The following is a 27,663-nucleotide window of genomic DNA, read 5'->3' as shown; positions in this document are numbered from 1 at the left end:
AAAGAGCATGCTTAACCCAAGTTCAGAGGCCAGTTTCTTTACCTTGAGCAGGATGTGCTGAACTTGGGTGATGCTTCCAGGCAAAGGTTGCCCCAGAGCCCAAGGCCATTGCCAGTGGGGCTCATGCTGTAGCTGCTGCCTCTCCCCCCTCCTTCCTTTCCCAGGTGGGGGAGGGTGTAATCAAAAGTGAGGGGTAAAGGATGAAACTCTCTTCTCCTATGAGAGGGGTTAACAGATACCCTCTTGACTCAAGGGAAGGGAGTGGGAGAAAGGAGTGACCAAGGTTGTAAGGAGAAGTTCTAAACTCCTTAATGACCAATCACAAAACCTCCAGAATATGCCAAGATATTTTTAGCTGTTCTAACTTGCCCTGTAACCTCCATGAAGGAGGATTCAGAGGTGCAGAGGGAAGGGAGTAAGTAAGCCTCAGGGAATCAAAAAGCAACTGCAGTTTTCCCCAATTCCCTAGCGCTGAGGGAATTAACAGAATTAAGCATACACTTCCGGAAAGGCATCCATCCTTGTCCTCTATACTGCAGAAAGTGTACCCAGGTCCATGGCCTTCAACCAACCCAGTGGATCGAGAGCCTGAGGGCGTCAGGCTGAGTGCAAGACAGCCTCATAACTGTCTGCCCAAAAAGCACCTCCAAGCCTTGGTGCTTGGAGAGCAACCTCAACTGCAGAGCAAGAAAGGGAGGGAGAGGAGGTTTACATACCTTCCAGTCTTGGCTGCAGAAGAACTCAGGGTTAGGCAGTTTCCCTGTATGGGTCACCAAAATGATGCGGTTTAGGGGTTCAGGGGTCCTGGGACCCCAAAATCACAACACAAGGGTCCTGCCCGAAAGAATTCAACCCAAGCCTTCTTGCAGCCAAATACAAGGTTTATTGAAGATTCGCCATATTAGCTAGACTCTTAAGGAATCTGAGCATCTATGGGCTATTGGCTAGATTCTAAGAATCAGAGCCTCCACTTTTCTTTAGACTTGAACCCCATATTAATTCCCATGTCTCCTTTCCACCTCTCTCAGACCTGAGAAAGTTCCGATCATACAAAGGGACATCTGTTCGTGATCTTTTGCGAGCCATGAGAAACAAGGTATGGGTTTTCACTGGATCCCTAGGAAGGGGTCTGGGGTGGGAGGAGGCTAGAGTCGCCAGTTACAGGGCCTCTCTTCAGTTTAAGGGCCCTGGCTGAGCCTGGGTCTTCCTTTTCTTCCCCCACAGAGACACCACTACCAGGAGCTGCCCATGGAGGTGAGGCAGGCACTTGGCCAGGTGCCCGAGGAGTTTGTCCAATACTTCACATCCCGCTTTCCCCACCTGCTGCTGCACACACACAAGGCCATGGGCAGCTGTGCGTCCGAGAGTCTTTTCCGGCCCTACTATAGGACAGAGGGCATGGGGAATGAAAAAGAAAAGGCCCTAGACTGTAGAGGAAGCAGCCAAGTAGGGCGCTGATGAGATCAGCCCTATGAAAGACCTATCTGCCAAAGAAGGAGATGGGGTGAGAGGAGCACACCAGTGTGTGGTCCAATAGCCACCACACCAAGGCACTAAATCACTCTAGTTCTGGGAGTCTCCCAGATCCAAAATGCATGAACCAGAGTCCGACCATACCAAGAGCTCACTTCTCTCAGCTTGGCTTGGGGGATTCCTCATTTGTCTCTTCCTAGCTGAGGTGTACCTCCCCCTTGGCTTCCTCTCAGCTCCAGCATACTGCGAGATAGCCCCTTAATAACCATGTGACTTCTCATTTGAACCTTACAACACCATTGTGAGGCAAGGACTACACACCAGAGCTAGCATCCCCATTTTATAAATTAGAAGTTAAGGCTCAAAAACGTACAGTTCATGTCAGAGATGGGACTTGGGGAATTCAGATCTTCCTGACTCTCTTACACTCTACCTAATATGCCGTGTTGCCTCTCTCCCACAGGCAGGGAGGATTGGGTATTGGGAGCTGGTCTGTTACAGGTATCCTTGGTCCAGATTCCCTTCTCTCCACTTCTGGAGTATAATCATCAGTGACTGGTATCCAGCTACAAATAAAACTCTACCCCATAGCCTGGGCCGGTGGTGTGGAGTGACTATGGGGGAAGCAGCAGGACATGGACAGGCCCACATGGACGAACCCACTGGACTCAGTTACCTGAGGCTGTCCACAGTGAAAGCTCCCTAGTTTTACCCCCTTATCTGCCCCTCCCCCAATACACACCCTCAGGGATAGCCCTAACACCCCAGGAGCACATTACATACAAAACTTGAGTACTTGCAAATTAATGTTTAATGTTTACAAAGCCAAAGGGGCCAGAGTTCCTTTAAAAAAAATTTCTGTACAGTTCAAGGAGGAGAACAAGGAGTCCTAAGACACACCACCATGTACAAATAAGTTACACATGAACTTTCCCTCCCCTATAGCACAAAGACAGGGAAGGGAGGGAGTCAAGGTTACTATTCCAAGTTTTTTCTTGTTTCTCCTTTTTTTGGTAGGGTGGGATGGGGACAGATCCATCCAGGCCAGGCAAGGACACATTAAGAAATAAGGCTGGGGGCAGGGGGAGTCATCCACAGAGCTCAGGGCCCAAGCACCTGTGGGGAGAAAAGGAGCCAGGCTAAGAAGCAAACAAAGTCTCAGGCAGCCTACGTGGAAGACTTAAGGCGGGCTGAGGCTGACCTAGAACTAAGCAATTTGTCCACCATGGTACGTGCATAGCGCAGGCGGCTGGCCAACTCCTTACAGCAACCATGCTCTTCCAGAAGGCTGAGCTTGTATGTTCGGAAGTCCCGCTTCTCATCAATGTAAGTCACAGCCGCCATCAATGGGCAGAGTATCAGCTTCGTATGGTCCTAGAAAGGTGGGAAGACAGGCCAAGAGCCAAAGGTGAGCTCTGAGGATCAATGACTCTTGAGCTGGCAAAGAATCCCAGCTGTCTAATCCAAAACCTTACTTTATAGATGAGAAAACAGGCCTGGAGAAGTTAAGCAATTTGATCATAGCCATAGGAGTAGAGAAAATGAGACCCAAGATTTAAACTAAGATCCTTTGCCTCTGGACCCATGGTGCCTCCACCTAATCTGGGCCTTTGTAGTGGCACACCACCCCCCTTCCAGATCTCCTGACCCACCCCAACACTTGAGAGCTCACCTGGAAAAAGTTGATTTGTACAGTGCCATTGCTGAGGTGTAGGATAATGGCACTGCGTGTGCGGAACCAGGTACGCAAGTAGGGAAGTCGAGCCAGCTCATCACCTTCTCTTGGGGTGATATTAGCACCAGCCTTCAGCAAGTGCTCACTCATGTAATTGCGGAAATACTTGAGGAGAGTAATCTAAGTGGGGGAAGGAAAGGAGTGATGCTTAAAGCCCACAATCTAAATCTCTAGAGCACCAGGTTCTTTCTGGGCCAGAGGGGACAATTCCCTTGAAGTCAGCAGAACAATAAGAAACTCCAAACAAAATGCCACCTACCTCCCCAAGAATGGTCACCGCCCCCCCAGCTCTTAACCCAGACAAACCCTGTGGTTTCAGGCCAGAGCAGCTTTTGGGGAAGCTGCCAACTTATTTTTTGGCCTCACCTTTTTGGTCAGCGAGGAAGGATAGGAACGCACAGTGAGGTAGGATTCTGAGCCATTTTGCTCGATGTATTGCAAACTATCCCCATCATTATACAGAATGAGCCGAGTGGAGTCATTGAACAACACACCCACACTGTTATCACAGAGCTGGTATCCTAGGTGGGAAAGGGACAGTCAGATGCAGGTACAGATCAGGTCAATAACTGAGCAGCATGGAACTCTACAGGCCTCTCTCTGTGCCATGTGACATTATGGAAGCTTTTACACAATGCCCATCTAACCATCCAGGGGCACCCAAGTCTGCATGAGCCCAATGGTAGAATATGAGAAAGACCACCTCTGAGGGGCACTCCAGTCAAAGCTAGCATCTCATTCACTTTCCAACCCATCCCAACTCAGTGAAATGGCTTTTGGGCCAGAATGCATAGCAGTCCCTGAGAGGAGAGGTTCCAAGACAGGAACCTCTCCTCTGAGGAAGGTAGTCCTCAGATTCATCCAGTCTAACCCTGTCTTTTACAGATGAGGAACTTTCTTTTCACCCCTGACTGAGTGAGCCAAAAGGAGTATATGGTTGGAACCTACCGAGGCCATACTTGTCTGAATAGTCCACCCATTTGCTGACCCAGAAAATGGGAATGCAGGCAGGGTCCTCTGCCTCCTCTGGAAGGGAAGCAGAATATTAAATTATTAAGTCACAGAATCTCAAGAGGTGAATGGGAATTTATAAACCTTCTGGTCTAAATCTTTCCCCAACAACACAAGAATACCTTTAAAAACATCATTATAAGTGGTTACCTAGCCTCTGCTGGAATAATTCCAAATGCAGTAGCTCACTACCTCCTACAGCAGCCCTTTTCATTACTGGACAGCTCCAAGTTCTCTTACAACAAAGGCAAAATCTGCCTCCTAAATTTCATCTATCCAATCCCAAGCACCCGAGGAAAAGTAAGTCCAATATTTCATCTACTTTATAGTCCTTCAAATGGAGATCAATTCTCTTTCCCTCCCAATTTGGAAACACAATAAAAAGCCCTGCACGTTGGGGTGTAGCTTGGAGGGAATCTTCCCTTTCTCCCAAACTACAGCACCCACACCCTGCCTTGAGATAAGACCCACCTTGCCTCACCAATCTCCGATCAGAAGGCTTTGCTGCATTGACACTGAGCAGTTGCTGTAGCATATCCGAGAGGTAGCAGTCAGCAGGACCATTTGGTTCCTGAACTATCACTTCTTTTTCAGGGGGCTGCTCAGGGGCAGGGTTATCCATTCCTGGGGAAAGAATAGAATGGGGACAGAAGAGTTTACCAGACTAGCAATAGGCTCAACAAACAGTTGGGTGTTCTCAGAATACCCAAAGGATTCAGATGAGGCCTAGCAGCATGGTCCAGCTGCTGCTTCACTCAATCTTTGCCCTCTACTCCTAGCTATAGCAGGAGGCAAAGAAGGTCAAGTTCCTCCCAGCCTTACCTCCCCCAGCATGCCAAAAGGAGGCATCCATTTGACCTCCTTCTTTCACAAAATGGGGAACCAAGGGAACCAAGGTGGAAGGCTCAGCTGAGTTGTCCTAACATTCCCCTCCAAATAACTTTAAAATAATGCCTCAAATCGAACTCTGCAGTGGCAGAGTCAACAAAAGATCAGAGTGAGACATTCTTCTAGCCCAAGACAATATAGGAGGTTGAAAAGAATCTGTGACATGAGAAGATTGATCCAGACCCCATGTGGAAGAAACATCAGTGGTGGGATTACATGGTGGTGACAGAAGCAGCAGCAACTTTAGGAGTTCTCAAGTCAGAAATAATCACACCACCTTGGAAGCAACGAAAACTTCCAAACCTTCAGAACTAGCTCTGAAAACAGCAGTTTGAAAAGGCTTAAAGCTTGAGGCAGCGCCCCCTCCTCCCACCCAGAATAGAGCCTAACATTAAGTTCCAAATCAAGAAATAGGGTGGAAAAATAAGCAAACAACAACAACAACAAAGAACCTGACCACCAAAATCTACTATAGTGACAGGAAAGATTAAGGCACAAATTCAGAAGACAATGAAGCCAAAACAGCTACATGTAAAGCCACAAAGAAAAATGTGAACTGGACATAAACCCAAAAAGAATTCCTAGGGAAAACTAAAAAATTATTTTCGAAATCAAATATGAGTGGTAGAGGAAAAAATTAGGTAAAGAATGAAAGCAAGGGAAGAAAATTATGAAAAGACAACAGCTTGGTAAAAGAGGCACCAAAAAATACTAAAGAAAATAACACCTTAAAAAACAAAATTGGCCAAATGAAAAAAGGGATATGAAAATTTACTGATGAAAATAACTCCTTAAAAAGTAGAATTGATCAAATAGAAAAAGTAGAAAAGCTCACTGAAGAAAATAATTCCTTAAAAATCAAATTGAGCACGTAGAAACTAATGACTCCATGAGACATCAAGAAACAATCAAAGTCAAAAGAACGAAAAAATAGAAAATGTGAACTATCTCACTGGAAAAATAATTGACATGGAAAATAAATCAAAGAGAGATAATTTAAGAATTATTGGATTAGGGGCAGCTAGGTGGCGCAGTGGATAAACTCCAGCCTTGGAGTCAGGAGCACCTAAATTCAAATCCAGCCTCAGACACATGACACTAGCTGTGTGACCCTATGCAAGTCACTTAACCCTGACTGCCTCACCAAAAAGGCAAAAAAAAAAAAAAAAAGAATTATTGGATTACCTGAAAGTTATGATCAAATAAAGAGCCTAGACATCATAGTTTCAAGAAACTGTCAAGGAAAACTGCCCCAACTGAGATCCTCAAACCACAGGGTAAAACAGAAAATGAAAGAATCCACCAATCACTACCTGAAAGATATCCCAAAATGAAAATTTCTGGTAATATTGTAGCCAAATTTCAAAGTTCCCAGGTCAAAGAAAAAATATTTCAAACAGCCATGGAGCCAGAGTCAGGATCGTACAAGACGTAGCAGCTCCTACATTAAAGGAGCAGAGGGCTTGGAATATGACATCATGGAAGGCAAAAAAGCAAGAATTACATCCAAAAATAACCTACCCAGCAAAACTGAGTATAATCCATCATGGTGAAAAAATGGACATTTAATAAAATAGAAAATTTTCAAGCATTCCTGGTGATAAGACTGGAGCAAACAGAAAAATTGTCAATAAAAAATAAAAATAAATAAAAACTATCAAATTTCTTTTATGACATAAATGTGGTTTTGATACCTAAACCATGGAGAGGAAAAACACAGAAAGAAAATTATAGACAAATTTCCTTAATGAATATCAGTGTGAAAATTTCAAATAAGGAGATTACAGTAATATATAACAAAAATCATGTACTATGACCATTTGGGATTTATACCAGGAATGCAGGGCTTCACTATTAGGAAAACTATTAGTATAACTGGCCATATACATAATAAATAAAACAAAAATCATATTATTTCAATAAATGCAGAAAAAGCATTTGACAATGTATAATACTCATTCCTGTTAAAAATATTACAAAACATAGGTATCAATGGAACCTTTCTTAAAATGATAAGTAGTACCTATTTAAAAGCAAGAACAAGCTTTTTCTGTCATGGAGATAAACTTGAAGCTTTCTCATTGAGATCAGGAGTGAAGCAAGGATGTCCATTATCACCACTAATATTCAATATCATACTAGAACTGCTAGCTATAGCAATAAGATAAGAAAAATATATTGAAGGAATAAAAATAGGCAACAAAAAAACAAAACTATCACTCTATAGATGGCATGTGGCATATACTTAGATAACTCTAGAGAGCCAACTAATCAACGACTGTTGAAATGACCAGCTTCAAGAAAGTTGCAGAATACAAAATAAATCCACATAAATCATCAGCACTTCTATACACTACCAACAAAACCCAACAGCAAGAGATAGAAAAAGAAATTCCATTTAAAATAATGATATACAACATAAAATACTTGGGAGTCTTAACTGCCAGGACAAACCCAGGGATTATTTGAACAATTACAAAACACTTTTCACAGAAATAAAGACAGATCTAAACAACTGGAGAAATATTAATTGCTTATGGTTAGGCCAAGCCAACATAACAAAATTGACAATACTACATAAATTAATTTAGTTATTCAGTGCCATAACCAATCCAACCACCAAAGAATTATTTTGTACAGCTAGAAAAAATAGTAACAAAATTATTCTGGAAGAAGAAAAGGTCAAGAATATCAACAGAATCAATGGGGAAAAAAATGTAAAGGAAAGTGGCCTAGCAGTTCCAGATTTTAAACTATATTACAGAGCAGTAATCATCAAAACAATCTGGTACTGGCTAAGAAATGGTGGATCAGTGGAATCAATTAAGCCTAAAGAACCAAGCTTTTGGAGTAAGAACTCACCATTTGACAAAAATTACAAGAAAAACTGGGAAGTAGGTAGGCAGAAACTACGCATGGACTGGCATTTCATACCATATACCAAAATAAGGTAAAAATGGATAAATTATTTAAATATAAAAGGAAATATCACAAGTAAACTAGGGGAGCAAAGAAAAATGTACTCTTCAGATCTACGGATAAGAGAAGAATTTATAGCCAAACAAGTGAAAAAGTATCACAGAATGTAAAAAGGATGATTTTGATTACATTAAAAAGGTTTCTCATAAACAAACTAATACAGCAAAAATTAGAAAAAAAAGCAGAAAACTGAGGGAAATTCTTTATAGCAAGTTTCTCTGATAAAGGCCTATTTTTTCAAATATATAGGTGACAGAGCCAAATTTATAAAAATAAGATCATTCCCTAGTTGATAAATAGTCAAAGGCAGTTTTCAGAGCTATCAACAGTCACATGAAAAAACACTCTAAATCACTACTGATTAGATAAATGCAAATTAAAAGAACTCTGAGATACCACGTCACACCTATCACATTGACTAACATGACAGAAAAGGAAAATGACAGATGCTTGGAAGGGATGTGTAAAAAATGGGACACTAATGTACTGTCGATGGAATTGTGAACTAGTCCAACAATTCTGGAGAACAATTTAGAACTATGCCCAAAGGGCTATAAAATTGTGCATACCTTTTAACCCAAAAATACCACTACTAGATCTGCATCCCAAAGAGAGCAAAGAAAAGGGAAAAGGATCTATTTATACACAAATATTTATGGCAAATCTTATTCTTATGGCAAAGAATTAAAAAGTGATATGATACCCATCAACTGGGGAATGGTTAAACAAGCTATGGTATATGACTGTCATGGAATACTATTGTACTAGTAGAAATGACGAGCAGGATGGTTTCAGAAAAACCTGGGAAGACTTAAATGAATTGATGCAAAGTGAATTGAGCAGACCCAGAAGAATGTTGTGCACACTGACAGCAATATTGTAAGGATGATCAACTGTGAAAGGCTTAGCTACTGACCAAACAAAAGACAGAGGACATTATGGATGACTTTGATTACGCTAAATTGAAAATATTTTGCACAAAGCCAATGCAACTAAGATTAGAAGGGAAGTAGAAAGCTGGGAAACAATTTTTACAGCCATTGTCTCTGATAAAGGCCTCATTTCTAAAATATATAGAAAACTGAGTCAAATTCATAAGAATACAAGTCATTTCCCAATTGATAAATGGTCAAAGGATATGAACAGCAAGTTTTCAAAGGAAGAAATTAAAGCTATCTATAGTCATATGAAAAAATGTTCTAAATCACTACTGATTAGAGAAATGCAAATCAAAACAACTCTGAGGTACCACAGCACACCTATCAGATGGGCTAACACAACAAAATAGGAAAATGATAAATATTGGAGAAGATATGGAAAAACTGGAACACTAATGCATTATTGGTGGAGTTGTGAACTGATCCAACCATTCTGGAGAGCAATTTGGAACTATGCCCAAAGGGCTATAAAATTGTGCATACCCTTGGACCCAGCAATACCACTTCTAGGGTTGTATCCCAAAGAGATAACAAAAATGGGGAAAGGACCCATATATACAAAAATATTTATAGCAGCCCTTTTTGTGGTTGCAAAGAACTGGAATTTGAGAGGATGTCCATCAATTAGGGAATGGTTGAACAAGTTGTGATATATGAATGTAATGGAATGCTATTGTGCTATAAGAAATGACGAGCAGGCAGACTTCAGAAAAATGTGGGAAGATTTATATGAACTGATGCTGAATGAAAGGAGTAGAGCCAGAAGAACATTGTACACAGTAACACCCACATTGTGCGATGACTGATTTTGATAGACTTGGCTCTTCACAGAAATGCAAGAATCTAAGGCAACTCCAAAAGACTCACAATGGAAATTGCTATCCACATTCAAAGAAAGAACTATGGAATCTAAATGCAGATGGAAGCACACTATTTGCTCTCCTTTTGTTGTTTTGTTTCTTCTTTCTCGTGGTTCCACCCATTAGTTCTAATTCTTCTTTACATCTTGACTAATGTGAAAATATGCTTAATGTGAATGTCTAAGTGGGGCCTACGTTGCGGTCCTGGGGCAAGGAGGAGCACTGGGGTGGTGGAGCTCATAGTGGTGGAGCTCGTAGTGGCGGTGGAGAGGGAATCCTCCTCACAGTTCCAAGGCAGAAAAGAGTACTTGTGGTCACTCATAGACCAGGGCACAGGCCAGGAAAGGAGTAAACACTTCACCCCTGATCGTACCACCTTGGAAGAACTGAAAATGTACAGATCCCTAGAAGTATCTCTGAAAACAGCTGCACAAAACCCCCAAAGTATGGGACAGTACATTCTCCACACTGGAAGCAGACCCCTACCTTAACAAAGAGTTTATAACTCAAGTAATTGGCTGGCATCATAAGCAAACTGTGCAAAAAAAGTCAGACTATAGAATCTTTCTTTGGTGACAAAGAAGATCAAAACATACAATCAGAAGAAGACAACAAAGTCAAAGCTCCCACATCTAAAGCCTCCAAGAAAAATATGAATCAGTCCCGGGCCATGGAAGAGCTCAAAAAGGATTTTGAGAAACAAGTAAGAGAAGTAGAGGAAAAACTGGGAAGAGAAATGTGATGCAAGAAAATCATGAAAAATGAGTCAATAGTTTGCTAAAGGAGACCCCCCCCAAAAAAATACTGAAGAAAATAACACCTTAAATAGACTAACCCAAATGGCAAAAGAGATCCAAAAAGCCAAGAAGGAAAAAAGCAGAATTGACCAAATGAAAAAGGAAGTCAAAAAGCTCACTGAAGAAAATAATTCCTTAAAAATTAGAATGGAGCAAGTAGAAGTTCATGACTCTATGAGAAATCAAGAAATTATTAAAAAAAAAAAAACAAAAGAATGAAAAAATAGAAGACTATGAAAAATCTCATTGTAAAAACAACTGACCAGGAGAGATCATTTAAAAATTACTCAACTATCTGAAAGCCATGATCAAAAAAAGAGCCTAGACATCATCTTTCAAAAAATCATCAAGGAAAACTGCCCTGATATTTTAGAACCAGAGGGCAAAATAGAAATTGAAAGAATCCATCGATCTCCTCCTAAAGGAGATCCCCAAAGGAAAACTCCTAGGAATATTGTAGCCAAATTCCAGAGTTCCCAGGTCAAGGAGAAAAATATTGCAAGCAGGCAGTAGGTCCTGTATCAGATTACATGCCATCTTGGGGAAGACGGAGGAGAGGAAGGGAGAGAAAAATTTAAAACTCAAAATCTTATGGAAGTGAATGTTGAAAACTAAAAATAATTAATTAATTATATATAAAAAAGAAAGGCTTAGCTACTCTAATCAAGACAATGATGAACTCTGAATGCAGATTGAAGTATACCATTTTCTTACTCTATTTTTGTGTGTGTGTGTGTGTGTGTGTGTGTTTTCTTTTGCAACGTGGCTAATATGGAAACATGCTTTACATGACTTCATAGGTAAAATCTATATCAAATTGCTTGCCTTCTGGACAAGGGAGGGATGGTAGGGAAGGAGATAATTTGAAACTCAAAATTTTTAAAATAAGTGTTAAAATTTTTTTTCGCATGTAACTGGGAAATATTTAAAGGAAAAAATAAGGGGTAAGGTCCCCAATTTCAGCCACACAAAAAGAGGATTTCCCCAAAATCACTTCCTTTCTCTGAAACTGAGACCTGAATAGCTATTCTACCAGATATTTAGCTTGTTAACCCAGTATATTATATGTAAATGAGTTAAATAAGCTTTTAAAATAAGGTCTCTCTGCTATTAGTTGCTATCATAGTACCAGTTGATGGAAATTCTCCCCCTCTCTCCAACTGTTTTAGTGTTCAGATATAGTCACTCTAGAAGATGGTCAAAAAAGTTGTCAAATCACTGTGTTAAAATGTAGTATGTACTTCCCCTACTCTCGAGTTGTAAAGAATGTTATATACTTTAAATGAATTTTTGCTTTAATCATTTCACTTAGTAATTCCTAGTAATGGAATATTCTGGGTATCTGATTGAACCAAACAGCATTTTTCACCAACCTGTAGTTGGAACAACCCTTAGGGGTCGAATTAGTCCAAACTATATTTTTCTAACCTGGGCTCTGTGACATTTTTTTCAAGAAAATATCTTGATGACTGTGTTTCAAAATAACTGATTTACTTTGTAATCCCAAGTATTTTACTTTATGCATTTAAAAACATTATTCTGAGATGGAGCCCATAGGCTTCACCAGACTGTCAAAGGGGTCCATGATAAAAAAAAATTAGGAACTCTTGCTTTATAGAAATCCTTTCTAATGACTCCCAACAAGTAGTTATGTATAATCTTTTCTAAATGACACCGTCGAGAGAATTGAATTTGAAAAGGGAGTTTCATCACTTTCATACTAGCTACACTTCAAAACAGTGACTTACTCTTATTTTTATAATTCTCCAGGTTAACTGTGCAGTTACCCCTGAATGGTGAGTGACAGTTTGATTTATCCAAGCTTAGAGTCAGTGGAAAGTGACTCTTCTAGGCTAGGTGATTCTGAGGGCAAACATCCCCTGTAGGACCTGGAATTAAGGGCCAATTTAGATGCCGTAGTACAGTAGTAACCCTGCCAGCTGATCTAGGTACCACCTCCCACCTAAATGCTAGCCTTGTACTTCAAGGTTGACCTCAGGTCAGTCTCCTCTTCTTGGAAAGGGCAGAGAGATTATTTGGCCAGCACTAGCTGTTCCCCACCTCTGCCCTGTTCAAACACGTCACCTTGAGGGTCAGGGTGGGGTTGGGTTCATAAAAACTAAAAAAGGTCTGTGGGCTGAGAAATTTTGTTCATTTTCAAGGCTTCATTCATCTAGTACCTTCTTTGAGAGGTAGCAAACACCCTAGGGGTTGGGTGACCAAAAGGCACCAGGGCCCAAGGTCTGGCCTATACACTTAGCTGTACCTTTATTGAGAGCTGTGAGAGGCTTCCGGCCTCCAGATTCCACACTGTTGGGTGCAATGGAGAACCTAGGTGGGATTGTGAGACAAGTAGTGGGAAGCCGGGAAGGGATGTAGCCTGAAGAAAAGAACTCGTCATTGAGAAGCTCATTAATGGTGGGGCGGGAGGCAGGGTCAGATCGAAGCATCTTCTGGATGAGGGAGGCAGCCACAGGGTTGATGTGCTAAAACCCAAGGGAGAAGACAACTATGAATCAGAGATGAAAACTATTAACAGCTAATATTTACATAGCACTTCAAGGTTTTCATACATTTTACATATATACATATTTACATATATTATTTCACTTGAAGCTCACAGAGGTAGTGTTGGAATGGTAGACAGAAAGCTGGCCCCAGAGCCAGAAGACCTGGGATGAGTGCTGCCCCTAACACACCTGGCTGTGTGTAACTCATTTAACCTCCATTGCTCTAAGCCACTCTCCCAAAGATATAAGTTGCACAGAAGCTGCTGACCTGCATTGATAGAGTCCCCTCATATAGGGATCCCTATATAAAATCACAGGTCTAGCCCATATCCCTTGATTCCCCCAACAATCCTGTGGATTAAGTGCTACCATAATTCTCACTTTACAGATGAAGAAACTGAAGCCCAGAAAAGTTAAGGACTTGCCCAAAGTCACACAGCTAGTGAGTGTCTGCAGAAGGATTTGAACTCAGGTCTTGCAGACTCCAAGTCCACCTCCATGCCTAAAGGGTTAGCAGTAGCAGGCAACTGACAACTGGACCAACTCCGTCTAGGTCACCAGTACACAGAAACCTGGACGCTCTCATTTGATGTTTTGCTAGGATCACTCTCCCCCATCTTAAAAAGGATCATGATCTTGTGCATACAATCACCAGAGTTAGTTAGAAAGCCATTTTATACATTTTAGCTATGACCATGAGCTAAGTTAAGACAGCCCCAGAGAGATGGAGGGAAAGCTGTGATCACAAAGGATCTCTCCTCTCCTCTCCCCAGGCCAGGCCTGGGCCTTTCCATAATGCCTCCATGGATCCCCTTCCCTTCTCCTACTAAGCTGTGATCACAAAGGATCTCTCCTCTCCCCAGGCCAGGCCTGGGCCTTTCCATAATGCCTCCATGGATCCCCTTCCCTTCCCCTGTTAAGCTGTGATCACAAAGGATCTCTCCTCTCCCCAGGTCAGGCCTGGGCCTTTCCATAATGCCTCCATGGATCCCCTTCCCTTCTCCTGCTAAGCTGTGATCACAAAGGATCTCGCCTCTCCTCTCCCCAGATCAGGCCTGGGCCTTTCCATAATGTCTCCATGGATCCCCTTCCCTTCCCCTGCTAAGCTGTGATCACAAAGGATCTCTCCTCTCCTCTCCCCAAGCCAGGCCTGGGCCTTTCCATGTCTCCATGGATCTCCTTCCCTTCTTTTCCTGCTATTTTTTCTACGATTGAAACTCCCTCAGCAGCAAATGCACAGCTGGCTCAGCACCCTCCTTGCTAACAGAAGGCATAACAGAATATACTCAAAGAACTTTGAACTAGATTAGGGAAACCCATCCCTGCTATCTACAGCAGCCCTCACAACATACGGCCTGCAAGCCCCTTGCGGTCCGCCAAAGGATGAGAAAAACGTAGGGTTGCCACTGTGCACGCTCTCCTGTTTGTCACATGACCCACGGCAACCAACCATCATCAGTCTGTGTCTATTCTAACCTATCTGTGGCCCAAAGAAGCTTACAAGTTGTGCAGAATGAAATCTGATATCCCTCATGGAGATAAAGACAGAAAGGCTGGGAGGCCAGTGCTTCATGGAGGAAATCCTCCTCTGCTAAGGGATAAGGAATTTCATTTCATTTCTTGTGCACATGAAAATACTTGGCCCCTGGGGGCAGCTAGATGGCACAGTAGAGACAGCACCAGCTCTAGAGTCAGAAGGACCCGAGTTCAAATGTGACCTCAGACACAGCACTTACTACCTGTGTGACTCTGGGCAAGTCACTTAACCTCAACTGCCTCACCAAAAAAAAAAAAAAAAAAAAAAAAAAAAAATGGCCCCATTTCTGGCCCCTGGCCAGACTTACCTGGTTCCATCCAAAGGCAATAAAGTGTTTATCAGAGTCCAAGTTATATTGGATATCACCCCAGGTCCATTTGAGTATCACAGATGCTCAATAATCCTAAACTGCTCACTATGGAGGGGGTCAGTGGTGGGATAAATCATCTCCAACATCAAAATTCATAAGATCATAGATTTAGAGCTTGAAGGGACCAAATCCAACCTCTTCATTAACAGATGAAGAGACTGAGGTTGAGAGAGTTAAGTGATTTGCCCAAGGTGACTAAATCAGGATTTGAACCCAAGTTTACACTACCTGACTCCAAGCTCAGCCCTCTCATCCAATGTACTACCTGCTAATGCTATATAGCTAACAAATCACGGACTGCCAGGATGTCAGAGACACGAAAAATACATGGTGAGTATAAGCAACATTAACAGCAATAACTTGCCAACTCCAAAAGACTCATGACAGAAAATGCAATCCACATCCAGAGAAAGAATTATGGAGTCTGAATGCAGATTGAAGCATACTATTTTCTCTTTGTATTTTTTTTTTGTTTTTTTCTATCTCGCTGTTTTTTCCTTTTGTTCTGATTCTCCTTTCACAACATGACTACTGTGGAAATACGTTAATATGATTGCACATGTATAGCGTATATCAGATTGCATGCTGTCTTGGGGAGGGGGAAGGAAAGGAGAGGGGGAAATTTAGAACTCAAAATCTTATAAAAGTGAATGCTGAAAACTAAAAATTAGTTAATTAAAAAAAAAACAGTGATGACTTGCACTGAGAAATGGTACATGAATATATTGGTTAGGTTTACCTATTGTTTGCTCATAAATCTATTCTACTACGATATGCACATGCCACCTGCCCCAAAAAGTCTTATTTTCACATCTATAGACATGACTTGGTACTTTCAGTAAATGTTTGTGTTTTTTAGGGGAGTAGGGTTGGGGAAAGAACAAATTTTTGAATTACAGTAGGGTTAGGTTAAATTTGATTTCACACTTTGGATGTACATAGTTAAGAAAAGTTTTTAGAAGTGTGGATTCCTAGTTGGTAGTTATTTGTAGCTACTTCTAGGTAGCATTTCAAATTAGTGCCCCCAAAGCCTTGAAAAGACCTCAAAATTCAAATTTTCTCCAGGTTTAGAGGGGAAATTTTACAGTTCAGGCTTAAGGTAAGTGTTTCCTATAGCTCTACCATAACTGAATACTATTATTCCCAAGTCATCATTTAAAGAATACATAGATGTTTTTTTTTTTTTCCCCAACTAATGCAATTTTATATTTTGTAACAGGATCCAGAGGGGAGAGAAACCTCAAAACCTTTTCTAACAATTGTAAATAGTTGTAAACAATCATAAATTGTAAATAATTGTAAATTATTATAAACATTAATACAGAATTGAGAAACAGGTTCTTAGCCATAAATGAACTAAAAATCAAATCTATGCAACTGGTCCAGACTTCTACCTGAACTCTGAAAGCTATACCCTTATCCAACTGCCCTCCTTCAATCTCAAAATGTTTTTGCACCTACACACATGTATGTACACACACACACAACAGGCATCAGCTCAGTCATTTTACAGCCATTTATTTAACACCTACTATGTGCCAGGCATTGTGCTAGTCCCTGCCCTACAGGAGCTTACAATCTACTGAGAGGAAAAACCACAAACATAGCTAGATAAATTTAAATACATACACATATATGTAAATAAAAATTAGTTAATTTCCAGAGTGAAGAGCACAAGCACTTGGCAGATCAAGGTTGACTTCACATAGAAAGCAGCACTTGAGCTGAGCCCTGAAGGAAGCTAGGGATTCTAGGTGGTGGAGGTGAGGAGAGAATGGATGGAGGATAGACAGACAGCCTGTGCAAAGACATGGACACAACAAGAAATGGAACACTGTTGTATGTGGGAACAGCAGACAGGTCAATTTGGAGTGTAATGTGCAATAAGGTATCTTGTGAAGGGCTTTAAAATTCCAAACAAAGGACTTACTACTTTATCCTAGAAGGAATTTGAAGTTACTAAGGCTTATGGTACAGGGAAGTGAAATGGTTAAGTCTATGCTTTAGGAATACCAATTTGGCAGCTGTATAGACAGTGGATTAGACAGAAGAGAGACTAGACACAGGGAAACCTACTAAGAAGCTAGTGCTGGGGCAGCTAGGTGGCGCAATGGATAGAGTACCGGCCCTGGATTCAGGAGGACCTGAGTTCAAATCTGACCTCAGACACATAACACTTACTAGCTCTGTGACCTTGGGCAAGTCACTTAACCCCATTGCCTAGCCAAAAAAAAAAAAAAAAAGAAGAAGCTAGTGCAATAATAAGGGCAAGGATAAAACTCTGAGGTAAGGTTACCACCTGGAAGGGATCATTCATACATGAAAGATGTATGTAGCCTTCACATTTCTATGAGACAGATGTCAGACACAGGAGCTCTCGCCCCACAGCCCGCTCAGAAGAACCTGCAATCAGTGGAATGTTCACTGTGGAAGCTCAGCCTACCTTAGGAATGCTGTATTCATTTTTCTTGATCCTGATGTAGGTCTCCTTTAAGCAGGAGGTTTCAAAGGGTGGTTTGCCCACCAATAAGGTATACCTGCAAATATAAAGAAGGGAAGGGAAGTGGTATCTAAGGGAGAAAGCTTGACTTCACAGTCAGGTCCATTCAAATGCAAATTAATCCCAAACGACCAATAATAAAACACAAACACAGAATTAAGAGTTGGAAGGTACCACAGCGGAGGTCAAGCCCCAACCCAACCTCTAAGTGGTCATCCGAACTACTTAAAACCAAGAGACAACATGGTCTGTTGGGGAGATCACCGGTCCTGAAGTCAAGAGGACTTGAGTGCAAACACCACCTCAAATACTTATAAATAGTCGGGCAAATTATTTAACCTTTCCTTCCAGCTCTAAACCTATGATCCTAGGATCCCTAGTGAGGAGCATCTAATTTCCTACCAAAGCTATCCATTCTGCTTTTGGGCAACTCAAGGAAATATTTTTCTAACATCAAGCATAAATTTGCCTCTTTGAGACTTCTCCCCATTGTTCCCGATTCTTCCCTTTTTAGTCAAACAAGAGGAGCAGTTCTTTTCCTCATGACACCCTTTACAACTCTTAAATTCAGCTCTCATGCTCCCCTTCTCTTCCCCAGGCTAAACACACCCCATTGTTCCAAATGATCCTCAAATTACATGGACTCAAGGTCTTTCATTTCACCACCTAAGTTGTCTTCCCCTGGATATCCTCCAGCTTATTAATAATGTCATTTCTAAATGGTTTTGTCCAGAACTAAACACAATACTCCAGATGGAGTCTGAGTATTGCAAGATTCCCTCCTTCTTCCTTACTGATTGACTGGAATTGTTGCCTCTAAATGTGGCTCAAGATAGCATTAGTTTTGGCTGCATATTACACTGGTGACTAATATCAAGCTTGCAACCTACTAAGATACTGAGAGAGCTTTTTCAAACAAAGTTTGGAACCATGCCTCCATCATTTTGTACTTGTGAAGCCAATTTTTGCAAGCAAACGTGAAGACCGAATGATCCAGAAAGATATCCTTCAGGTCCTGAAGCCAAGCCAACAGCAAAGGGAAGGGAACCAGGTACTGGTTGAGAGAGGTTCTCGGTGGGATGCCTGTGGAGAAACAAGCTTCCATTTCTCCTTCTCTCTAAGGATCTTTTCCCGGATTGCCACAATCACCTAAAAGCAACAGTCAATCCTACCATCTGTCCTGCCCACCTCCTCATTGTCCCCAAAGCCCAGGGTTCTTGAATGTCTCACTGTCACTGGAATCCCATCTTTCCTGGATCATCTTTCCTTCTATTCTTCTCTTCCATGAGACAAAATAGTCCTTAGGATAACAAAGAGCTAAAAAAGGAAGGCCAGTTCTTGCCTATTCTTAAAGGGAGGATTTCCTTGGTCATTCTAGTCTCTCGGGCTCCTGATAAAGACCCGAGTAAAGCCACTACTCACATGATACACCCAATGGACCAGACATCCACCTCAAAGCTGTGGCCCTTCTTACTCAGCACCTCAGGGGCTATGTAGTTGGGTGTTCCGCAGAGGGTCCTCTTCCGCTCACCATCATATTCTACTCTGGTTGCTAATCCAAAGTCCCCTGTAATAAGAGTTAGGAAGCAAATCATTCTTCTTTCCAGGAATCCAGATTGGTTTGACCCATAGTCCCATTTAGGTTGTTACTGATGCCCACTTCTGGCACCTAGCAGCCAGGGGCCCTTTCAACAAAATTGGCCCCACTGTGGTCTCCAATATAAAATATAATTTTTTCTATCCCATCACCCCAGACTAGGGCAATCTAAAGCCTGTGAGAGAGAATTACCTCCCCTGCCTCACTCCCACTGTGTGTGTGTGGGGGGGGGGGGGGGGGGGGAGTTAAATCCTCCCTTGAATAATAGGTGCCTGTCTCCAAATTTTTTTGAAATAAGATCCAGATTTCCTTTTGATTTCCACAGTAAACCCAGGACCACGTCTTTTTTCCCCCTGGCTCCCCAGTTCTATTGTACAGGAGAAACAAAGAAAAGCACGGTTTGTTGATTGTTCCTACAGTATCCTTTTAGCTACTAACCTGCAGCTGCCCTCACCTCCCATTACCTACCCCTATCCTCTTTTTCTTAAAATCATGGAGCTGTGCAGGGGAAATATGATTCTGGACAAACGACCATTTTGCAAGCATTTTAGGACCAAATCTTCCCCAATCTATATCTCTCTTCCACAAGGTGGTGCATTTAAACATAGCTACTTACTTTAGCCAAAAGGAGGTACTTAACAGCAAAGCTAAACAGAAACCTATAAAACTGTTGTTCTTGCTGTACAAAATCCCTGGTTAGAGGTTTCTCAGTCTTACCTATCTTCACCTCCATGTCATCATTGAGGAAGAGGTTACCCAACTTGAGGTCTCTGTGAATAACTTTATTTTCGTGGAGATACTGACAGCCTAGGACAATCTGGCGGAGGTAATACCTGGCCTCAGGCTCCGTCACTGCTTTCCTTCTTTTATGTAGCTCCAGCAGGGACTGTGGGAGGCAGGGAGAAGAGACAGGGGCTAAGTCTCTTTCGGGGGAGGGGGTCATGCGGATCAAACCTTTGGGGGAGGGAGCAGGCAGGGAGCCACTCCACCCAAATCCTGCTTAGGAAAGAACTCCCAGGTGGCCCCCTTGCCCCAAGGCCCCGAGGCCTTGAAGGCTCTTGGAAGATTCAGACACCCATTGCGGCCTTGAACTTGAGAACTCGAGGCCAAGATGGAACTCTGGGTTAGTGTCTGGGTTTCCCTCAGCCGGGCCCCAACCCCCTGGGCTCTCACTAAGTGCCCACGCTGGTTCTATGGTGACCGCTTGGTGGGGAGATCGGAAAGAAAGCACGCCCCACCCCCACCCCTCCTCCTTCCTGCAGGCCCTCCACCCCTCTGATGGCAACCCCGGGGCACCAACGTCCCCCCCAACCCCGGTCCCCCAGCTCCGCGGGTGCTCACCCGCCTCCGGCACAGCTCCAGCACCACGAAGACGAAGTCGCTGTCCTCGAAGAAGCCGTGGAAGCCGACGACGTGCTGGTGGACCAGGCTCTTGTGGATGTTGATCTCCATGGACATCTTCTCCTTCTGGTGCGGCTTCAGCAGCAGCGACTTGGGCACGATCTTGCCCGCGAACACCTCCTTGCTCTCCAGGTCCGAGAGCTCAAAGCACTTGGCGAAGCCGCCCTTGCCCAGGAAACGGCCCCGCAAGTAGCGCCGCCGGCTGCGCGGGTCCACCAGCACCTCGGGGATCTCCGGGGCGGCCGCAGGGGGGACGGTCGTGGTGCCGCCGCCGGCTCCGGCTCCGGTTCCGGCCCCGCCGCCGCCGACGGCGGGCTTACCCCGGGGCTCCGAGGAGCCCACGCCGGGCTGCCGCAGAGGCAGCTTCGCGGGCGCTGCGCTCATGGTGCCGCCGCCGCCGCCGTCCCCAGCCGGCCCAGGCTCCTCTCCCTGCTCTGCCGGCTGCCGCTCCGTTCTCCTCCTCCTGCTGCTGCTGCTGCTGCTTCTCTCCTGGCTGGACCTGCCCGGGTGCGGTGCAGCGGTTCCGGCTCGGCTCGGTTCTGGCTCGGTTCTGGCTCGGGCTCGGCTCGGCTCGCCTCCGCTCTGCCCAGCCCCAAGCGGCGCGGCTGCAGGGTCAGTGCAAATAGCCCAGAATTCAAACCCAGCGCCGGGAACGTTACCGAGCGGTCCGCGCCACCGATTGGCTGGAGCGATTTAAAATCCAAACCCGCCCACCGCGGGGCACTATGGGAGAGTCCTCGCCTCCGCCACCCCCCAGCCCCTGCCCCACCCCCGAAGGCAAGCCGAGCTTTCAACAAACTTTATTGGCAGCGAAAAGGTGGGCGCTGACAAAGTTTGGTTGTCCTGGGGAGCCTGGAAGCTGAGCCTCTCACAGAGGAGCAAGGAGGGATGGAGAAGCGAGACGCGAAGCTATCAGTGGCAGTGACTGTCCTAGGAAGGAGTCCATGATCGGCCAGGAACTGTTATCGTTCAGTCCAATCTGTAGCCGAACAAGGGTCTCCTTTTTAGTGTTACCAAGTGGTCACCCAGTCTTTGCTTAAAGACTATGTATTACGTGCATATTTACGTGTGTATATGTGTGTGTGTGTATATATGCATGTAATCTAGCCTCAGATACTTATCTGTGTGACCCCGAGCAAGTCACTTAACCCTGTTTGCCTCAGTTTCCTCATCTGTAAAATGAGCTCAAGAAGGAAATGGCAAACCACTCCAGGATCTTTATCAAGAAAACCCCAAATGGGGTCACAAAGAGTCAGACACGGCTGAACAACAAAATACATACATACAGATACATATATATTTATATACACCTCCAGAGGCAAAACAGTTCTTCTTTTGCATGGCTCTATTTGCTGGGAAGTTTTTCCTAAAACGGGAGGTAAATCTGCCTCTCCATAATTTCCACTCACTGGTCTAGTTCTGCCCTCTGGGGCCAAGCAGAACAAGCTAATTCCTCTTTGATACCACAGTCCTTCAAATACGTGCAGGCAACAGCCTCTCCTGTCCTCTCCCTTCCACTCGCTTTTCTCCCCCATCCTGCCCCAGCCTTTTCTTTGCCATTCTAAATATCCCCCAGTTGCTTGAACTCAGCTTTGTGTGACTGGGACTGCAGTCCTTTCACTAACCCCTGACACCTTTTGAACACTCCCCTGTATAAGTCCTTCTTAAAATGTTGCCTCTTTGTTTACGAACCTTCGGGGGCTCCCTACTAACTCTAGGATTGGGCGTGGAATATAGAAAAATCCTTCATAACCACCACGTTGCAAACTTACTGCACTTAGGGTCCAGCCCAATTGGTGTATTTCCTGTTTCCCAGACTCGGGATCCCATTTCTAGTCCTGAGTGCCTTTGCATGGGCAATCAAAAAAATTTATCTCGCATACCTGGATTGCACTGCCTGTTCAGCTCCGACTTTTATAATCCTTAATTTGACTCTGTTCAGATGCTGCCTCCTACCTTTTCTGATTCCCCCTGGCTGTTTCTGACTTCTCCCCCCTTAAATTTTCAAGTATATACTTATAATTTCAACAGTGAGGTATTGGAGCAAGCTCGTTGGGAACCACTTCAAATTTTCTGTGTGAGCATTTACACCTCGGAAATCTGCAGTTGCAACGAATCAGAACTTTACTGTTTTGTTGATTTCCAGACTTTAAAAAACTGATGAAGATAACAATAATACAAATTAGACTGGAAAATGTGTCATGGAATCCCCAAAGAACTCAAGATGAAAAATGCTATCCTTTTGAGAAAAAGAACTGATGGCATCTGATAAAGACTGAAGCATACTATTTTTTGCTTTCTTTCCTTCTTTCGTTTCTTTTTGTGGTTCGAGGTTTTTTCCCACAAAATAACTAATATGGAAATATGTTTTACATGATTGCACATGTATAACCTATATCAGATTGCCTCCCGTCTCACGGAGGAGAGAGGGGAGGGAGAGAAACATAGAATTTGGAATTCAAAACTTAAAAAATATAAAATGCCTAAAATTGTTTTTACATGTAATTGGGGGAAAAATAAAATATTATTTGAATAAAAAAAAGAAAGAAAGCTGTGTCAAGCTCACAGTTTTCCAGAGAGTTGGTTGTTAAACATTTACCAGCATCCCCCTGAGTCTAATTTATATTAGGATGTAAATTTCTTGAAAGCAGAGGATGTTTATCATTTTTTTCTTTTGACTTCCATCCAAATAATTACTTTATATTGTTTTCTACAGACATACTTTGTATTTGCCTTGCTTACTTGTATATATCTTGTATCCTTTCAATATACTGTCTGGTACTTAGCACAATGCTGACACGTGGTAAGGTACTTAATAAATTTTTGTTGACTAACTGCCGGAAAGTTGGAGACCAACCCTAGGATCTAATCACAGAAAGTGAGGAACCATCATTTCTCAAACATATAGAAAACTGAGTCAACTTTTTAAGAATACAAGGCATTCTGCAATTAATAAATGGTCAAAGGATATGAACAGTTTTCAGATGAAGAAATCAAAGCTATCTATAGTCATATAAAGAAATGCTCTAAATCACTACTGATTAGAGAAATGAAAATTAAAATAACTCTGAGGGACCACCTCACATCTATCAAATTGTCTAATATAACAGAAAAGGAAAATTATATATGTTGGAGAGGATGTGGGAAAATTGGGACACTAATGCGCTGTTGGTAGAAATGTGAACTGATCCAACTACTCTAGAGAGCAATGTGGAACTATGGCAATCAGACTGTGCATTCCCTTTGATTTAGCTATACTGCTACTAGATCTATATCCCAAAGAGATCAAAGAAAAAGGAAAAGGACTTACATATACAAAAATACTTATACCAGCTCTTTTTGTGGTGGCAAAAAAAATTTGGAAATCAAGGGAATGGCCATCAACTGGGGAATGGCTGAACAAGATGTGGTATATAAATGTAATGGAATACTATTGTGTTATAAGAAATGAGGAGCAGGTGGATTTGAGAAAAACATGGATGGACTTATATGAACTGATGCAAAGGGAAGTGAGCAGATCCAGGAAAACATTGTGCACAGTAACAGCAACATTGTGTGATGATCAACTATGAATGCCTTAGCTCTTCTCAGCAATGCAATGATCCAAGACAATTCCAAAAGACTAATGATGGAAAATTCTATCCACATCCAGAGAAAGAGCTGATGGAGTCTGAATACAAATTGAAGCATACTATTTTCACTTTATTTTTTCATGGTTTTTTTCCTTTTCTTCTGTTTCTTCTTTCACAACATTGATGGAATCCTAATAGAGCTGCCCCCAGCCCCAACATTCTAACATCCTTATGGGCCCCACTGAACAGCAGGCCTGGCCTGATTTGACCACCCAATCTGGCCTTAACCACATCACAAGCCCCCAAACTCAATCATAGGCAGACCCACTGCCCCTAGCTAGCCACTGCCCCCAGACTCAATATAGACACTGCCTCTAGCTAGCTACTGTGCCTAGCTAGCCATCGCCCCCAGACTCAATCCTCTAGCTAGCCTCTGTCCCCAGATCCAATTCACATATTTCCCACAGAAACAAGTGTGACCATGCACTCAACCTCAACCGCATCATCCATCTTGATCAGACAGGACCACAATAGCTAGCCAATCAGAAAGCAGCACCAACAGGATGCAGAACAGGATATTTGACCACCAAACCATAGAAGGGGCCCACCCTCAAATAGCATCTTCGAAGTAATAGTAAAGAACTGACCAAAAGTGAATTTATGATGTAGAGAGGTTTGTTATAATATCATTATCACACTTACATGCTCCTCCTCCCTTCCCATTTGGGTTTTTCTGTACCCACTGTGAGTAAGTGTAAGTGCAGTTCCACAGAGCTGGGACCCCTCCCTTATTACCTAATCTCTTAACAAACCCCTCCTGCCTTTTTAATATTCATCATATTCCTATAGTCTATGCAAATTTTTATTATGTAATCAGCATCACATAAATTGTCTGTTTTACCTTACTGAAGTTACTAATCCCTCTAAGAAATTCAGCCACTCATCAGAGCATGAAACCTCAAAACTATAATAAATCTTTTTCATTGGTTTGGAGTTGGCCTGAGTCTTCGAATTCTTTAGAGATGTCCTGCCACAACTCAACCTGCCCCTCATCAATATGACTAATATGGAAATGTTTTACATGATATATATATATATATATTTGATATAACCTATATCAAATATATACCTATATCACATATATAACCTATATCAAATTATTAACTGTCCTTAAAGAGGGGGCAGAGGAGGGAAGCAGGAAGAAAATTTGGAACTCAAAATTTTATAAAAAATGAATGTCAAAAATTATCTTTATATGTAATTGGAAAATATAAAGTATTATTAAAAAAAAGAAAGTAAGAGGCCAATAATGACATGTGAAATAGCATTAAAGATCCAGCCACTCCTAGTAATCCCTTTACTAAGGAAGAACAAGTTTTCTTTGATATAATTGGGAGGGACAAAGTCATTTGTTACTGGCACTCAGAAAATTGTCTCCATATCAGGTGGCCCTTGAAAGTAGTCTGACTGTTCAAGACTCAGCTTTATCTGTCCTGGGATTCTTAAAGATATGGGAGAGGAAATATGTTTAATATGATTCTATAACTTATATCTGATTGCTTGCCATCTTGGGGAGGGGAAAAGAAAGGGAGGGGAGGGAGAAAATTTGGAATTCAAAATACTATAAAAAACAAATGTTGAAAACTATCTTTACTATAATTGTAAAAAATAAAATACTATGGGGGGGGGAGATGGGAGAGATGGATGGGGGTGGGGCTGAAAAAATAGCATTAAATAAGGACTCCAGGAGAAGAGAAAAGGATATCAAGAGGCACTAGAGATAGTGGTTGCCTCAAAGACTAAAGACAGGAATTGTCTAAAGGATGGATCTCTTCTCTGAGGCCAGGGGTCACTACCTCGAAGCCAATCTTTTGCTCAGAGAATCGTTTTATCCATTCAACAAGCTGTTAAATTGAATAGAATATTTCACAAAAGCATTACATATTTTACCCAGATTTTAACAAAACATACAAAGTATGTCCATAGCATCCCCTAATCATAGGCTCTAAAGCAGATCACCCATTTCAACTGAGATTAATTGATAGCCACTTAAGCTACTTGGCCCACAGGAGAGATTCTTGAAAGGACATCCCTTGTCAATCCATTGGGAAATGGCTGAACAAGGTACTGTATATGGTTCTGATGGAATACTATTGCGTTATGAGACATGATAAGCAGGATGCTCTCAGAAAAACCTGGAAAGATTTACATGACCTGAAGCAAAGTGAAATGAGCAGAACCAGACCACTGTATAAAGTAACAGCAATACTGTATGATGATCAAAAATGAATGACTTGGCTATTCTCAGCAATAGAATGATCCAAGATAATTCTGAAGGACATTATGAAAAACGCTATCCATCTCCAGAGAAGAAACTGATGGAGTCTGAATTTAGATTGTTTCAAAGTATGTTTCATACTTTTTCTTTAAAGTATGTTTCATACTTTTTCTTTACTTTCTTTCTTTTTCTTGTTTTTTTTTGTCTGTTTTCTTTCACAACGTAGAAATATGTTTCATATGACTACACATATATATTCTTTATCAAATTGCTTGCCTTCTCAATGAAAGGTGGAGGAGAGGGAGAGAATTTGGAACTAAAAAAATATTTTAAATGAATGTTAAAAATTGTTTTTACATGTAATTGGGGAAAATAAATATTAAATTAAAATTAAAATGTATATCAAAGTACTTCATATTAAAAGTAATATATAATCAGGCAAAAGAAAAGAAAGTACATCCCTAAAGATTTTGGGGGGGAATTTATGGGTACCAACCATAGCAAAAAGAATGTGCCTAAAGGAACTCCCATATTTTATACAGATTATGAATAATGAAAAACATTTTTTGTTGTTTTTATCTGATAAGATGTTTGACATGGTTATAAGTTTTGTTTCCTCTCTTCTGATGACGTGATGAATTTTATACTGCTTAAACCTAAGAACTATAGAAGTGAAAATACCTACTACACCTAATCAGAATGAGGAAATTTAGAAATCAGTTTATGTAGGTTCTACTTAAATTTGCTCAAAATAATTTTCTCTGTAAAGTAATTTAGAGATTCATTCAACTGAATTGAGATAACATGACTAGAAATGGGTTTTGTTTTATGTTTCAAATCTATAGTATTGTTTATGATACTGTGCAGATATACTTTTAGGAACACAGTTTTTTTCTAATCTGGATGTTGCTACATTATGAGTTTAACTTCAAAAAAAAAGAAAATGTTTGCAAACTACTAATATTCTGAAGTCCTTGCCTATAGTAAAGAGGAAGTTTCATCTAAAGAAATTTGGCTATACTTGGGAAAAATTTAAGATTATTGGTTAAGTTATTAGGGGTTATTATAATAACGCCGATCTAATTGGGTATATTTTGGTCATTGTTTCACTTAGAAAATTCAATCTCCTCCCTCACTGCAAACACTTTTTGATGAGAGGGGGTGGTAATTAGGAATTTATTTATAGTAATTAGAAATTTATAGCATAAGATTATTGT

General features: G+C 41.9%; 2 protein-coding genes across 2 annotated transcripts in view; one reads left to right on the top strand and one right to left on the bottom strand.

Annotated features, from left to right (window-relative positions):
• Positions 1–2,063, top strand: part of ERN2 (endoplasmic reticulum to nucleus signaling 2) — a 35,213-nt gene extending 33,150 nt beyond the window's left edge. Inside the window, exons 20-21 of the mRNA XM_027839386.1 lie at positions 1,029–1,096; positions 1,225–2,063. Of these exons, the coding sequence (XP_027695187.1) occupies positions 1,029–1,096; positions 1,225–1,458 (302 nt within the window). The 3' untranslated portion in view covers positions 1,459–2,063. The remainder of the gene's footprint in view (positions 1–1,028; positions 1,097–1,224) is intronic.
• Positions 2,064–2,266: 203 nt separating this feature from the next.
• PLK1 (polo like kinase 1) lies at positions 2,267–20,980 on the bottom strand. Its single transcript, XM_027839268.1, has 10 exons — positions 20,537–20,980; positions 19,913–20,081; positions 19,021–19,165; positions 17,542–17,635; positions 12,948–13,167; positions 4,691–4,843; positions 4,157–4,234; positions 3,575–3,729; positions 3,146–3,328; positions 2,267–2,847 (listed from the first exon to the last, which is right to left on the bottom strand). Exons 1-10 carry the CDS (start codon positions 20,978–20,980, stop codon positions 2,641–2,643), a joined length of 1,848 nt encoding a protein of 615 aa, XP_027695069.1. The 3' UTR covers positions 2,267–2,640.
• Positions 20,981–27,663: the final 6,683 nt, after the last annotated feature.

This window comes from Vombatus ursinus, unplaced genomic scaffold (assembly GCF_900497805.2).
Source record: "Vombatus ursinus unplaced genomic scaffold, bare-nosed wombat genome assembly UNPS02014832.1, whole genome shotgun sequence".
In the NCBI taxonomy this organism is placed as follows: domain Eukaryota; kingdom Metazoa; phylum Chordata; class Mammalia; order Diprotodontia; family Vombatidae; genus Vombatus; species Vombatus ursinus.
The sequence above is the reverse complement of the archived record's forward strand: the minus strand, read 5'-3'. Positions and strand labels throughout refer to the sequence as shown.